Source organism: Tiliqua scincoides, chromosome 3, assembly GCF_035046505.1.
Source record: "Tiliqua scincoides isolate rTilSci1 chromosome 3, rTilSci1.hap2, whole genome shotgun sequence".
Lineage (NCBI taxonomy): Eukaryota > Metazoa > Chordata > Lepidosauria > Squamata > Scincidae > Tiliqua > Tiliqua scincoides.
The window spans coordinates 114,146,413-114,161,864 of record NC_089823.1 but is presented as its reverse complement, the minus strand read 5'-3'; the positions used below and the strand labels follow the sequence as shown (position 1 = coordinate 114,161,864).

The 15,452-nt window shown below is 40.2% G+C and overlaps 1 protein-coding gene across 1 annotated transcript in view; it reads left to right on the top strand.

Moving 5' to 3' along the window:
• Nucleotides 1-7,685, top strand: part of UCHL3 (ubiquitin C-terminal hydrolase L3) — a 30,702-nt gene extending 23,017 nt beyond the window's left edge. The window contains exons 6-8 of the mRNA XM_066620862.1: nt 5,299-5,374; nt 7,057-7,115; nt 7,455-7,685. Coding sequence (XP_066476959.1) covers nt 5,299-5,374; nt 7,057-7,115; nt 7,455-7,538 — 219 coding nt within the window. The 3' untranslated portion in view covers nt 7,539-7,685. The remainder of the gene's footprint in view (nt 1-5,298; nt 5,375-7,056; nt 7,116-7,454) is intronic.
• The last annotated feature ends 7,767 nt before the right edge of the window (nt 7,686-15,452 follow it).

Here is a 15,452-nt window from a genome sequence, read left to right as displayed (position 1 = left end):
GGATATTCAACAATTTCTTATAGGATTATTGCATAAGGACTAAAATATTTAGGAGACATGCATTTGCTGATATTTGTATAAGTCTTAACTTCACAAAGCACTAATCTTGCTCTATAGCTTCTATGCATTTTAAAATAGAGCAGCATAGACTTATTAGGCCATAGTTACAATCTCTGCTATTGACAGTTAAATGTTTGTCTGAGTTATGTAGCAGAATGGAACTGTACAGTTGCCTTTTAGTCCAAGGAGGGTAAAATGTGTGTTTTTTTAATATTTATGTAGTCATCATCATCATCCTTGCTGTCCTCACCATCTACCTCATCACCATCTCAGTTTAGCTACTGCAAAATGAAGGCATCATCCTTGCGTCGGTCTGCATCCTTGACACTGATCAGATGTAATCATGTAGCCTCTGCAACAGCTACAAGCCCTGTAAAGGCTACAAGTCCACCAGTCTGCCTTCAGCGTTGGCGGCCCACAATACCCCTATCAGCTATTGGGCTCCGTTCTGTTGTAAGTGTAGTCTCTTTTCCACCTCTTCTCTATGGCAGATCTGCCTTACAATTTTTTTAGGGTTAAAGGTGCTTTTTTCCACTTCTGCACTTCCCTTTAGGCCATGCTTCATGCAATATCAAGCATACAACCACTATGTTTTGCGGTTTTACAACTTCATACATAGACGGTCTTAAATTGCTAAGACGGTATTGCAGTGGTCTCTAAAGGAACCTGCCATTTGTCTTATAGATTTTCCTATCTGGTTACTCTTTCCTTGCTGGTTTTTCAGCTGGGTCTGCCAATTCTGTACCAAATAAATTTCTTTCATATCTGCATTTATAAATGACTTCCTTGGTCACTTTGCTTTATGCAGAGCTGAGTGGTCATCTGCTTTATCTATTTTTTTTTCTTCCTGATCTCTGGTGTTTCCAATAAGATCAAATATGCCTTGGCTGCTGTTTTCTTAGCATCCTGATTTCTTTGAATTAATAGTAAAAAACAGCAAATTAATTAATGGTTAAATTGCCAATTCTTACTCAATCAAATCTTGATTAATTTTTTTTTTAAGTCTTAGTTTTGAAAGTGTTTTGAGTCATGATGAGGCAACATTTTGTGGAATTAGACTGTTTTTCTTGAGACAATTTTATTGATTACATAGGAATTTCATAAACTGGTGTGGCCACAGAGAAGATACTTACCCATATTCCAAATAAACATTTATCAAATATTGGTGGGCTGTGAGGAGAGCCTCCAGCAGATCTTTAACACATGAGCAGGCTCATAGGAGAGGAGACGGTCCTCCAGATACCCCAGACCATTTTAGGGCTTTAAAAGTCAAGACTGCCACTTTGACTTGTGCCTGGAAATGGACTTGGGAGCTAAAGTAGTTACTGCAGGAAGGAGTTGTATGATCTCTGTATCCTGCCCTTGTTGATGGAGTATTCTACTCTGGCTTTATTCTACTCTGGCTTTACCCATGCAGAGCACATTGCAGTAATCAGGATGTAATGAAGAAAGCGTTTGTTACCATGGCCAGATCTGATTTCTATAGGAATGGACACAGCTGGCATTCCAAACCTAACTTGGGCCAACACACTCCTGGCCTTAGCCACGTTCAATGCTGAATCCAGGACATGTCCAGGCTATGAAGATGCCACTTCAGAGGGAAAGAAATCCCATTTATAAGTTCCCTATTGGCTCAAAAATTAATGTCAAGGTGGCTTACAATCTGTAAGGCTGAATTACAATACAGAACTTGGTTCAGATGTGGATTTTTCATCTTCAAGATGTATGCAGCCATTGTTTCCAGCCTTGCTTCTGCATAGCTAAAATTTTCAGTGATTGATCACTGTTGCAGGTTTGTTTATGCACAATTAAACTTTAATGTACAACAATACTTCCAGTAGCATGGGGGAAACAATGTGCAAGAAGTACTGTAGGCTACATGTTGATTGAATAGGCAGGAAATGGGTCCTGATTTGCCCAGAATGACTGTTTCCCTTGGGTAAAATTATTGTTAATCGCATTGGACAAAGAGCGCTGTAATGTACTAATGGAAACTTGCATTTTTCCTGTATGTCTGTATTCATTAAAAAAAATTCTCTTCTATGCAAACACAAAAATTGAAAATGGTGGGTGCTAATGATGGGAAGGTCTTCATTGCAGCAAAGTTGGTGGCAGAGGGGGCAGACAGGTGAACTATTGTGCCATGTTATCAACTACCCTAGAAACCTTGTTGAAGCATGTAGCACTATAAATGCAACATGGAAGCCGAAATATGAGGAAAAGATGCACTCACTGTGAAGTGTCAAGTTGTGACATTGTCTGGATGCTTGTGTAATTGATACCTATTCTAGAGCAAAGTCTGGTGTAGAATTTATCTGTTGTTGGATTACAAGAAGCTGTTCAAATATATAATGTCTGTACTAGCAAAACAAACTCCTCCAAGTTGTTACAAACATCTATTTAATCTTTGCAGGCTTGTTTCTTTGCAAATGGCCTACATCTGTAACTGATTCTACAAGTGACACTAATATGGGGCTGAAGACCAGCAATAATGAAAATTAAGACCAGACAAACACCTTTGATCTTCTAAGATTTGAAATTATATCTGCCTAATATATGACAGTTCTAGGGTAAAATTCTCTTAGGAGTCCTAGTCGGCAGCAAGATCAATGACATAAAGTTACATATGCACATAAGTATTTAGAACTGAATCACTAAGCAAGCTAACTGCTTTGAGTCCTGAGGGCATAATCTCCAGTCCCACTACATACATACATTGATTCTGTCTTTTTGCCTCTTCCAGAACATGATCCACTTCTTGAGAATAGCTGTTCTCTTGCATTTGTAATGACTACTCTCCAAGGGGGTTAGGAAGTTTTTGGCTATGAAAAGTGACAATGGTCAGTTTACTGCTGACCAAATGGTCGGTGGTAAGGAAAAGTCGCTCGTGTAGGGCACACAGCCCTACACGGGCGCCCTGGATCCTGCGGAGCAGAGCTCCACGGATCCTCCTCCTCCCCCCTGCCCCGGCACACCACCCTCCGCTCTCTCTCTCTGCCCCCTGCCAGCCTCCCCCCTCCCCGGAATAACTCCTCCCCACCCCTGTCCCCGCCCCATCTACCGTGCTGCTGGTTGGCGGTCCTGGAGACCGCTGAGCCACGGGAGCTGGCCAACTGCCCGGCGCTAGCCCAGCTGGTGCTGGGCTAGGCAGTGAGCCCCGCGAATGTGCCTTATGACACGTTTGCAACTGTACTGTGGCACAGAGCCATGCTGCTGAGTGCAGGATTGGGCTCTAAAGTAGTATTGTACATTTGCCTTACTCAACTTAAAAAAGAAAAAAAATCCTGTATACAATAGGACCTTGGAATCCATAGGGGTTCTGTTCTGGAACTGCCACCCCCATGGATTCCGGAGTCACAGTGCAAATGTGTTTAAAAACAAAAGCGCCAAAACCACATTCCTACCTTGACACAGCAAAACTGTGCTGTTTCCAAGGCTCTCAGAGCTCTTGCTGCACCAAAGTAGGAATGCTGGATTTGACTTCAGTTTTTAAACTCATTTACACTGGGACCTTTGTATTGACTGGCTACTTCGGTAAGTCAAATTCATGGATGCCAGATCTGCAGCTACTGGAGTCCCACTGTTTCTAGTTCTGTTGCTGTCTTCCTTCAATTTTGTCAAAGATAAATTTGTTAGACCTGTGACTCTTGTATATTCAATTTGTGGAGTATATTTGCTAAGTATAAGTATAATTGCTATGAATGCTTTGAAGATGCTTTCTTGAAATCTTATGGTTGTAGAATGCATAGGAAATGGAATTTGATTGCATGCTGTATTTCAACTGGAAATGGCAAAAAATAGGAGTATTCAGAATGTGGATGCGACCTGAGCCCACAGGCTACTTCCTTTGCTCACATCCATCTGCATCATGGTTTTTTTAAATTACAGCTTTCTTTACCTGAAACTGTACTTTCTATTGTGGTTTTTCAGCATGCAATTAAGCATTTAACACCAATGATGAATCTTTATGTCAAATGCTGATTTAATTGTGATTTGTAAACTACAGTTAAAGCACAGCTCAGGATTCAGACAGTCCATGGAGCTGTAGTTTAAACTTGATATTGATTATACAAAGGGCCCTTGGTATCCACAGGGAATGGATTATTCCAGAATCCCACAGAAACCGAATTCTATGGATAATGGAATCCGTGGGAGGGGGGCACAATCATGTTGTGCCTGGCCCCCTCTCAAAATCCCCCCAGCTTGGGGCATTAAGTAGGAGAACATGACTGGAAGACACTTCTGGTTCATGGCAGCTACTTCTGGTCATGTCTGAAGGTGGTCTGAGGCCCTCCAGCTGAGGGCTTGGCATCTGTGATTCTCAAATTGCGGATGCCAAAGGAGGACCCACTGTATTATTGATATTAAACTATATTGTTGTTGTAGCTTAGTGTCAAAGCTGAGGAGGCAGGAGGGGAAAGGAAGTGAATGGGATCATGGCTGAATCAGTCATGGTTTATTTTTGTCATCAGAATCTACTTGCTATCTTTTTGGCTAAATGACTTTAATATGGGAGTCTGTATATAATGTATGTCTTTGGGGAAGGAAGATGGCATTTTTATCTAGCTGGAAGGTTTTAAAAATAACCAGATGCAATGGGTTAATCTTGTGATTAGTTACATAGCATAGTTGGCAACCTTCAGTCTCGAAAGACTATGGTATTGCGCTCTGAAAGGTGGTTCTGCAACAGCGTCTAGTGTGGCTGAAAAGGCCGATTCGGGAGTGACAATCCCTTCCACACTGGGAGCAAGTGCAGTCTGTCCCTGGCCTGTCTCCCTGGCTATGGGCCTTCCTTCTTTGCCTCTTTGCCTCAGTCTGTTGGCCAAGTGTCTCTTCAAACTGGGAAAGGCCATGTTGCACAGCCTGCCTCCAAGCGGGCCGCTCAGAGGCCAGGGTTTCCCACTTGTTGAGGTCCACTGTTACCATGAGGACTAACGCCAAAAGTCAGTCTTTATGGTGCTCCTCTCCTCCTTTATTCTCCATGATAGAACTCATGTTTGTATTGGCTAACTTTTGGAATGAGAGATACCAGAGTTCCAGCCTGCCTAGAAGCACAGTTCCTTATTGCAGAGGTGTGTGAACTGGCTTAGTGGTGAATGAAAGATAACTTTATATGTGTGGAAACATGCTTATTTTTACTTTCTGTATAGATGTTCAAACCAGATTCATAGGCTGAACCTAGATACAGATTAATTTATTCACATATTTGGTTAAACAACTTTGCATTTTCTCTAACAGGCACCAAGTATAGATGAGAAAGTAGACCTTCACTTCATTGCTTTAGTCAATGTTGATGGCATTCTCTATGAATTGGGTAAGAAAAATCGTTCTTATTCAAGAGCAGGTCAAATCTGCAGCCAGTAATATCTAATACTTGATATGAACTTTTTATAGCCTGCTGATAGAATCAATATTGTAAAATTGTTCAAGAAATTGCTTGCCTACTACTGTGAAGTCTTCCTATAGCTTTCCTTTCGAACAAATAATTGTGTTTTTCCTACCAAGAGCAATCCGCATAGAATTCAAGGATATTGACACATCTGCTTGGAAAAGGGGTGGTGGGAGGTATTAAGCTAACAAACAGCTTTCAGTGTTTAACTCTAGCTGGTTTTCTTTTGAATGTGTAGAGTTGTGTTTAATGTAGAATATTCACAAATTGCTTTTAAACAAAAAAATTTTCAAAGTGGTTTGTAGTAGCAAAGGAATGGAAAAATGTCTTTCCATACACCCTCTCTTTAGAATGTAAACCCCTTTGGGAGAGGGTACTAACACAAGAAGGAAGCGTGTGCAAAGAATATACAGTCGTTTTTTGTACATTTACGTAGTCTTAGTTACTATATCCTATCACTCCATTCCAGGTTAGTGGAGGAGATCTCACTGTCTTGCCAAGCCCTCTGCTGTAGCCAGGTGGAAATGGCTGCAGATTACATAGTTCTAGAAGTGGGGAGAGGCAAACGGTCAGCAGAGCTTCCGAGAGAAATTTTATCGGGGGGGGGGTACAGTTTCTTTTGGGCCCCTTCCCAAAGGGGGAGGAGAGGAAATGAAACAGAGTGGGGTGGAGAGCAGGGAGGGGGAAAAACAGGGCAGGGGGAGGGTGGCAACAGCTGGAAAAGTGTTTGGAACCCAGTTCCAACCTCCCCCAAAACAGGGCAGGGGGAGGGTGGCAACAGCTGGAAAAGTGTTTGGAACCCAGGTCCAACCCAGGGCTTCCTAATGCAGAGTCCAGGTCTGTTTTGAAGGAAGGAAGATTACTAAAAATTGCTCCTCCCCCCTCACCTTTATGAGCAGCACTTGTTCTGTTCACAGACAGGATGATGCCTTAGGACAGTGGTCCCCAAATTTACTGCTGTCGCAATGCCTCTATGCTGCAGATGCAGAGCTTGGCAACTGGAATTAATTGGTGATAACACTGAATGCAGTGGCATCACTGCTACTTACTTTGGGGTTGTGAGGCCATAAGGCAACCCTGAAAATGGTGGTTAGAGGTACTGGGTGGGTGGGTGTGCTTCTTGGGTAGTGAAAACCTTGCACACAAGTCTGCCTGCTGAGTCAAGCCTCTGCCCTGTAGTCTTCAACATCACATCATGGTCTTGCTGTCAGTCAGTTTGGGCAGCAAGTGCCCCCCAATGCCCCTGAGCGTTCGATGCACTACCCCATGGAGCTGTGCCTCACAGTCTGGGTACCACTGCCTTAGAATGTAACCCATTGGCTTTCCACTGGCTTTCCATTGGCTTTGATAAATTTAACAATCAACTGACACTTAAAGCTTGTTAAGTGTTTATATACTTGCTTTTACTTTTCAGCATATGATGAGGAAATATAGGAGGTAATGTTTAGATTATGGTATACATGAAATGGTGGTAGTAGTGTGCCATTTGTATGGCAGTTGCATCAACTTGCTTACTTTTGGAATAAGTCTTAAAATTTGCTAATGCAATATGAGTAAAAAAAACCTCTTCTCAATCACAAAATAAATTTTTTTTAATTTTTCAATAGATGGTCGGAAGCCGTTTCCAATAAACCATGGGCAATCAAATGATGACACATTTTTAGAGGTAGGATATTCAAGTGTTATACCATCAAAACTTGATTGAGTCTTCTTGAAAACTAATTATGGGTGGTCAAAGTGTATTTACCTGTAATTACTGCAGAATGCAAATTAAGCTCAAATTGCTACTACTTATTATTAAAGTTGCATGCTCTGAGAATTGCTTACTATTGACATATTTATAACTGTAGTTAAGATTAGCAATTCACTTCTGATCAGGCAAAGATTGCTAAATTAATAGTGGAGAACCATTTGTACAGGAAGAAAACTCTTATCTGATACTTGAGATTTGGGGTTTTGTTTTCAGAAGTGATAGTAAGTATAGCCTTTTTGTCTTTTTTACCAGGATGCGATTGAAGTATGCAAGAAATTTATGGAACGTGATCCAGATGAATTAAGATTTAATGCAATTGCTTTAGCAGCAGCTTAATTTATTATTTAATTCAGGTGAATACCCCGTGTTTGTCTAATGTATTGTAACAAAAATGATGCTTTTGCAAGAAATCAATAATGATCAAATTTTTGATATCTCCCAAGTAATATGTCAGTGAAGATTAAACTTCAAATTCGTCATTCATCCATTGTTGACTATTTCTTCTAAAGTGTTGAATGGCTCTGTATGAATACATTCCAGAAGAGTAGCTGTATTAGTAGCACATAATCACAAAAGACCCTGTGGACCACTTCCCATCATTGCTTTTTACCTGCAAGGAACCTGTCTTGATAATCTAGTACATAGAAATTAAACTGTATTATGGTAATCAGGAAATCACAGGTTTAAAAATAACTAGTATTTAAAAAAATTGAAACTGCATAACCCACACTTAGACTTAATTCCAAAAACAACCTGTGGTTTTGATTATATTTTGTAAGCTGATATACTAAACTTTAAGCATATACTAACATGAAAGTGATGACAAGCCAGTTACAGAAAAATGTAGCTATGTACAACTTGCACATATCAGTCAGGAGAAAAAGGTAGTAAACCAAAAAGGTAAGATTGGGCTTCCCATGTTCACTCATTTGATTACAATCTTGGAACATACTTGAAACAACTTTATTGTTTGCAGTAAAACCATTAGACTTTTATGGTATGGCTGTATAGTGCAGAACTATAGCTAAAGTTTGAAGTCTGACTATATAGAATCAGTACATGACACTAATTTATGCTTTAGTCCTCTCCCACTTTTCTAGAATATACTCATTTGTGTCTTACTTGGTTGCTTTTTGCCTAGACCTCCAATGCTAAGCATATTTGGAAGTAAACTAGTGGAACTAAACATTACAATAAACATGGGGATGGCCATTAAAAATGGCAGGCCTGTCTATAGTTTTCCCTTCCCTCCATAATGTCTAATACGTTCCTTCCATCATTATTCATTACACTTCCCTGACCATTGGTTGCTGCTTGAGATACAGGGAAATGCACAGTACAATGACATTGGGGCATAAAGTAAGTTAGATTAGCCAGCATACTTATGGAGAAGAGAACTTACAATGGGACATCCATTTAAAACAGCAGATCCATTTTTCTTGCAATGTGGTATTTTCCTTGTATTTGCCTACTTTTATAGAGCTTACCCTGCAATGCGTAGCCATAGGAGAGTTAAGTAGATACTGGAGCATGCTTCTGGTTCTACTAAGCTTGGCCAAGATGATCTCTTTTCTAAATGATATTTGCCTTATGGTGCATTGAAAACACTTGATATTTGAATTTGTTTAAGCTGTGTTATCACATAAGATTTCCTCCCCACTCTACCCTACGGATCCTTGACTCATTCTTGTGATGATGATAATACAAATACCACACTAATTTTAAGGCTGATTCTGAGTGTGTATACACAGTGTGTATCGCAATGTGCAGATGTTTCATGGCAAATGAATCTTTATGGAAAGCTTCCCTGAAGGAAGGAAGCTTGAGTCCCCTATGTGTTATCTATCTAATCTTGCATCATCTGTGAATTTAGTAAGTGAACTGTCTGCTTTTTCACCATTTCATGAATGGTGCTAGGTCTACCACAGGTCTATAAGGAAAATACCTCTTTATTTGTAAATTCACTTTTCTATGCTTTATAGCAGTTATTTTTTCCAACCAGCTTGTCTACTCATTTCACAGTCTCTCAAGCTTTAATACGAGGATATGCTGTGAAAATATTCTTCCTGAAGTTTTGGCTGCAATATTCATTACATAGTAACTACTGGAACAAAGCAGAAAATTAGGATTGTGTGGTATTATCTATATGCTGATCACTAGTAATAATTCCCATTTTATTCCATACAACTGGCTCTTATTTGCTTTTGAAACTTTCTTTTGCAGAAGTGAAGTGATCTGATTTTATAATTCCCTGGATATTCTTCTTTTGAAGATAAGGACTATATTTGCTCTTCTCCAGATGTCTGGGGACAATGTTAAATTCCACACAATCCCAAATATGCAAGCAAATCATTCTTGTGATTGCCCACCTAACATTTGGGATCATCGCAGAAATGCTATTGGTTCCCTGTCTAGAATTCATTCAGATGATCCAAGTATTCAATGAACTTCATTTTTCTGACCTCTGGCCTTATGCATTCTTATTCCTGTTAGCACTGCTAAGTGTCTCATCCAAAAGGGCTTTCTCTTTCGAGGACCTGAAGCAAAGCAGACATTTTAAAGTTCATTGAGCCATATACCATCCTTCTGTTTTTTTCCTTCTAATATAGGTATGAAAACCATCTGTACAGCCATCATTTTCTTATAGGATATTTTGCTTATCTTGATTCCACAATATCATGCAAAATGTATCCTAACTGAATTTTAAGGTTAAAAAAAAAAGCCCACATGCTTATAATTCAACAAATGATTGAATTTCAAAAAATGTTTCAAATTATGCTCTCAGGGGAATTAAAAAAATTATAAAATAGAAACTAAAACATTTGGATAACACAGGCCTACAAAAACAAAACTTTTTTTAGTTGCCAAGGATGTTTGAGTGAATTTAGGATATTTTTGGGGTGCTGAATCAAAAAATGGCATTTGTTTTACCCAACTGGCTCTAGTTTAAGGCGGCTATGCTATACTTCCAATATGCTGATTCAAGCAGGTTCCTCATGAGGAAGCCATGATGTCAACTTCTTCATGAGGAAGCTGCTTGAATTGGCAAATAAGGTGGCTATGCCATACCCCCAAAACTGGAGCCAATTGGGCAAAACTGATGTCATTTTTTTTACTCAGCAGTCCAAATATACCCAAGAATACATCTAGCTTTTAAGACAACAAAATGTGTGTAGACCTGAGTAATCACTTAAAATAGTTAACTTGCTTGCTGCTTTATTTGAAAAGCTGGGGCAAATAGTTCTCTAAACAGAAATCTTAATTCTCTTTTTTTTCTGCTGTCAGGTAATAACCCATCAGCAGACAAGAGACAAAGAGAATTTACTTTTTTAAATTTCTCCAGAAATGTACCACAGCATGAAACATTTGGCTGATTATATCTTCAAAACAACCCAGATCCTTTGTTCTCCTATTCCCATTCATTCTCCAAGTCTCCCCCCCTTTTGTGCCAATTGTACTCTTGCCTTCATTTTAATAGCTCCACAACTCTTGGGGGGGGGGGGAGAATGACAGTAGTTCCCTTAGTTCTGAAGGTACATGTAATAAAAGTAGGCAGCTGTGGTGAGACAGATGTGCAAGTGGTGTCATTTTATTTAAAAAATCTTACTATGAACAGTCTACCAAAGGAAGGAATAGAAGATTTAAAAGTTGGTAAATTGTGGAGGAGGGAGAGTTGTCATTGTACAAGTACATCAGGTTAGGATGGAGGAGACCTGGTTCTAATTTCCAAAAGGCCATGAAGTTTGCTTGATAATATGCAGTCAATCACACTTCCTAAGCCTAAGCAACCTCACAGGCACTTTGTGAGGCTAGAATGAGGATGGTAAGAGGAACAATGCATAAGTTATGTGGAGAAAGAGCAGGATAGAAATGAAATTTAGTGGGGGGGGGGAACCTAATCTCTATCATTAATTCGCACATCCTCTTATTCTTGTATGAATATGCTCTTTGCTAAGCTTGCATCACATTTGCCACCTTATACTTTTAAAACTTCACAAAATGGGAGGGTTGCTTACTGCTATTTGCATCAGAAGTAGGAACTGATAGGAGTATATGATAACTATTCTACATTTTTATTTTAATAGTGCAACCATTAATCTCTGAAGCAAAAATTACATGATCAGGTTTAAAGTATTACAGTTAAAGGGCTGCAAAAATGGGGCAGATCTGCAACAGAAATGCTGCTTTGGCAGAAAATGACGAGCCTGTGGAACAATATTAACCACTGTGTGTATTTGTGCAAAATGGAAAAAAAAGACACTACATGTGGGCTATTAAAAAAGTGCGCATAGGAACAAGTGCTTGGAGGATGTTTAAGAAAAAGGAACTGGTGAAAATGTGAGGCTCATTTCCCCCTCCCCTCAAAATGCAGGGCACTAGCTCATATGCGTCCTTGAGCTTCTACCCAACATGTCCCTGCAGCTTTGGTTGCCCAACTTAGACATCCTTTTTATTGGTACTGCCTCTACTAGGCACGCAGTTGTACTTGGAACTAGTTTGGTCATTTTGATGGGTGCTGAGAACAGTACAGTAGTGAGCAGCATGGGTCTAGAACCTGACCCTTGCTGGCTAAATATGGAATCACAGTTATGGTTCCTTCTCCTGATTCTGGAATGAGGTTTGGTATCAAGGTTTGTGGGATACCATGTATGACTCTCCTGGATCATTGGAGAGAGTTTCAAGCAAGGCTGGAATTATACTGTACTGCAATTCTGTTGTTCCTGCTGTTTTGAAATAAAATCTTCCGAAGTTACATTTGCTCTAGTGTCAAGTGCACTCTGTGAGATTTCCTAAACAGTGCTGTTGGCAGTTGTGTATGTCCAAAAACAGAGTTTACTAGATTATAGCAAACATTCTACAGCAGACCTCAGCTTCTTAGTGAGATAACAAAGTTTTGCAAAACCTGAACTGCTCATCAAAGTCAAGCCTTGCACAATCTCACCTTGCTATAACTAAACTTTGCAGAACATTAGCTGTGAGAAATCTATGATAATATAACCAGGTTTTGCAAGATTTTAGGTCCTTTGCTAACAATTAAAGCGGGATGCTGGAATGTCCAGACAAGAATAAAAATTTATATTTTTATAAATATCAGTTCATGTTTGCTTGTAAATGTTTACAAAACCTAAAAATACACTCTAAATTTTTTAAAGCCCTTAATAGTGCAATTCCATGTGCATTTCCCTGAGAGTAAACCTCACTGAACACAGTGGGACTTCTGAGTAAACCTGTATAGGCTTGCACTATTATTGTTTGCTCATATTATGGATCAGATAATAAGATTTGGAGTTGGAGTTTTTATTAGAAAAAGAATGGTAAATCTTTAAAAAGTTTAAAATCAAGTATGTAAAGACTTGTAATATCAATGGCATTCACAAATTAGATTTTACTTCTGTGTGAACACTGTGTGCCTACAAGGTTAAATACAAACATAGGTTGGAGAAATAGGGAATCTATATGTTGGCATAATAAGTGAAACATAAGTCTTCATCTTTGAATGAAGAGCACCTGGGTCACAGCAAAATGTCATGAATCTTTCCTCTGACATCTCCCCTTGTTAGACTTTCAAAGACAACAAAAGCTGTGATTGATACGGACACAGTAAACAGAATGCTTTCTGTTCCCCCACGCGACTGCCTCAAAGGCCCACATTCTTACATACAGAAACAAAAGCCACTATCTCTTGGCTTATGATGATATTGGAATAAGTGAGCATTGCCTTGCTTCATACAAGCAGGATAAGAGTACAGCCTGAGGAGTGATATAATGGGTTCAGCTCCAATAAGGAAATTGCTTTTATGGATGTGTACTGGTACAAAGTTTACAAAAACAAGATGATAGCTTCTCTGCCAACTGTTTCTCTCCTACCTTTCCTGAAATCGCATGCTAGAACTTGGTTTCATTGCAATGTCTAGTCTTCATGCTTGGTTAAAAAAGGAAACCCAATGATTCCTGAATGAAGTGGCTGTGAATATCTTGTGGAGCATGAAACAGCATAAAAACAATGTGTTATAGTTCAGAGAATTATAAACCTTCTAAAAATTATCTCTAAATAAATTTTTCTTCCCTTTGAGTGAAATATTTTATCAGAAGGTATCGAAGAAGAATGAATGGTTACTATTTTGAATGAGGTTATTCTGAATGAGAATGTAGAAGTAGGCTTGCATATAAGATTTCCACTTCTATCCATTTTAAATCTACATTATGAGACCATATTTAATAATGCTTAACACTTACAGTACACACTGAAAGTGTTGGAAGGTGACTGCAAATCAGAGCCATCTTTAGAGCATGACCACATCCTGCTGAGGACTTCAGAAGTTCCACTGCTAATGCATGAAGGACTTGGGATAACTCTCTTCACTGAACATCATGCCATCACTGCTTCCTTTCATCTCTCACAATTGAAAATGGGAGGTTGCCTCCAGACCCCACCTATTTTGGCTGACAGGGTTCTTCAATTGCTGCTTTCTCCAAGTAGTGCATGGAAGTTGCTTCTGGAGGCCCTTCAACAATAAAGGGATCTCTAGGGGAAAGCCCTGTTTTCTGATGAGATGGGTGGGAAGAGGGAAAACTGGTGATAGAGCATGCATAACTTTCACATCTTTGCAAGTTTCAGTGTTGTGTGCCTACAGATGGGAGAAGAGGGGAGGGAGAGCTGACCCTGCTTCCAATATATTATTCAGTAGTCATTGATTCTTGCTCTTGTTGAGTAGTTCTAAGAAGAAACTAGTTTTCAGTTATCCCCTAAAATAGTTAGGTTGCAGATGATAGGAAAGACCTATGCCTGAATCCTTTGAGAGCTATGGGATCAGTGATCTTGGACAGTGTAAGGCAGCTGTACAGATTACATGCAGCTGTGGGGGGAATGGAGAGTCATAGATGAACAGGCCTTGCTGAGGGAGAGTCAGCATGGCTTCTGTAAGGGTAAGTCTTGCCTCACGAACCTTATAGAATTCTTTGAAAAGGTCAACAGGCATGTGGATGTGGGAGAACCCGTGGACATTATATATCTGGACTTTCAGAAGGCGTTTGACACGGTCCCTCACCAAAGGCTACTGAAAAAACTCCACAGTCAGGGAATTAGAGGACAGGTCCTCTCATGGATTGAGAACTGGTTGAAGGCCAGGAAGCAGAGAGTGGGTGTCAATGGGCAATTTTCACAATGGAGAGAGGTGAAAAGCGGTGTGCCCCAAGGATCTGTCCTGGGACTGGTGCTTTTCAACCTCTTCATAAATGACCTGGAGACAGGGTTGAGCAGTGAGGTTGCAAAGTTTGCAGACGACACCAAACTTTTCCGAGTGGTGAAGACCAGAAGTGATTGTGAGGAGCTCCAGGAGAATCTCTCCAGACTGGCAGAATGGGCAGCAAAATGGCAGATGCGCTTCAATGTCAGTAAGTGTAAAGTCATGCACATTGGGGCAAAAAATCAAAACTTTAGATATAGGCTGATGGGTTCTGAGCTGTCTGTGACAGATCAGGAGAGAGATCTTGGGGTGGTGGTGGACAGGTCGATGAAAGTGTCAACCCAATGTGCGGAGGCAGTGAAGAAGGCCAATTCTATGCTTGGGATCATTAGAAAAGGTATTGAGAACAAAACAGCTAGTATTATAATGCCGTTGTACAAATCGATGGTAAGGCCACACCTGGAGTATTGTGTCCAGTTCTGGTCGCCGCATCTCAAAAAAGACATAGTGGAAATGGAAAAGGTGCAAAAGAGAGCGACTAAGATGATTACGGGGCTGGGGCACCTTCCTTATGAGGAAAGGCTACAGCGTTTGGGCCTCTTCAGCCTAGAAAAGAGAGCTGAGGGGGGACATGATTGACACATACAAAATTATGCAGGGGATGGACGGAGTGTATAGGGAGATGCTCTTTACACTCTCACATAATACCAGAACCAGGGGACATCCACTAAAATTGAGTGTTGGGCGGGTTAGGACAAAAGAAAATATTTCTTTACTCAGCGTGTGGTCGGTCTGTGGAACTCCTTGCCACAGGATGTGGTGCTGACGTCTAGCCTAGATGCCTTTAAAAGGGGATTGGACAAGTTTCTGGAGAAAAAATCCATTATGGGGTACAAGCCATGATGTGTATGCGCAACCTCCTGATTTTAGAAATGGGTTATGTCAGAATGCCAGATGCAAGGGAGGGCACCAGGATGAGGTCTCTTGTTATCTGGTGTGCTCCCTGGGGCATTTGGTGGGCCGCTGTGAGATACAGGAAGCTGGACTAGATGGGCCTATGGCC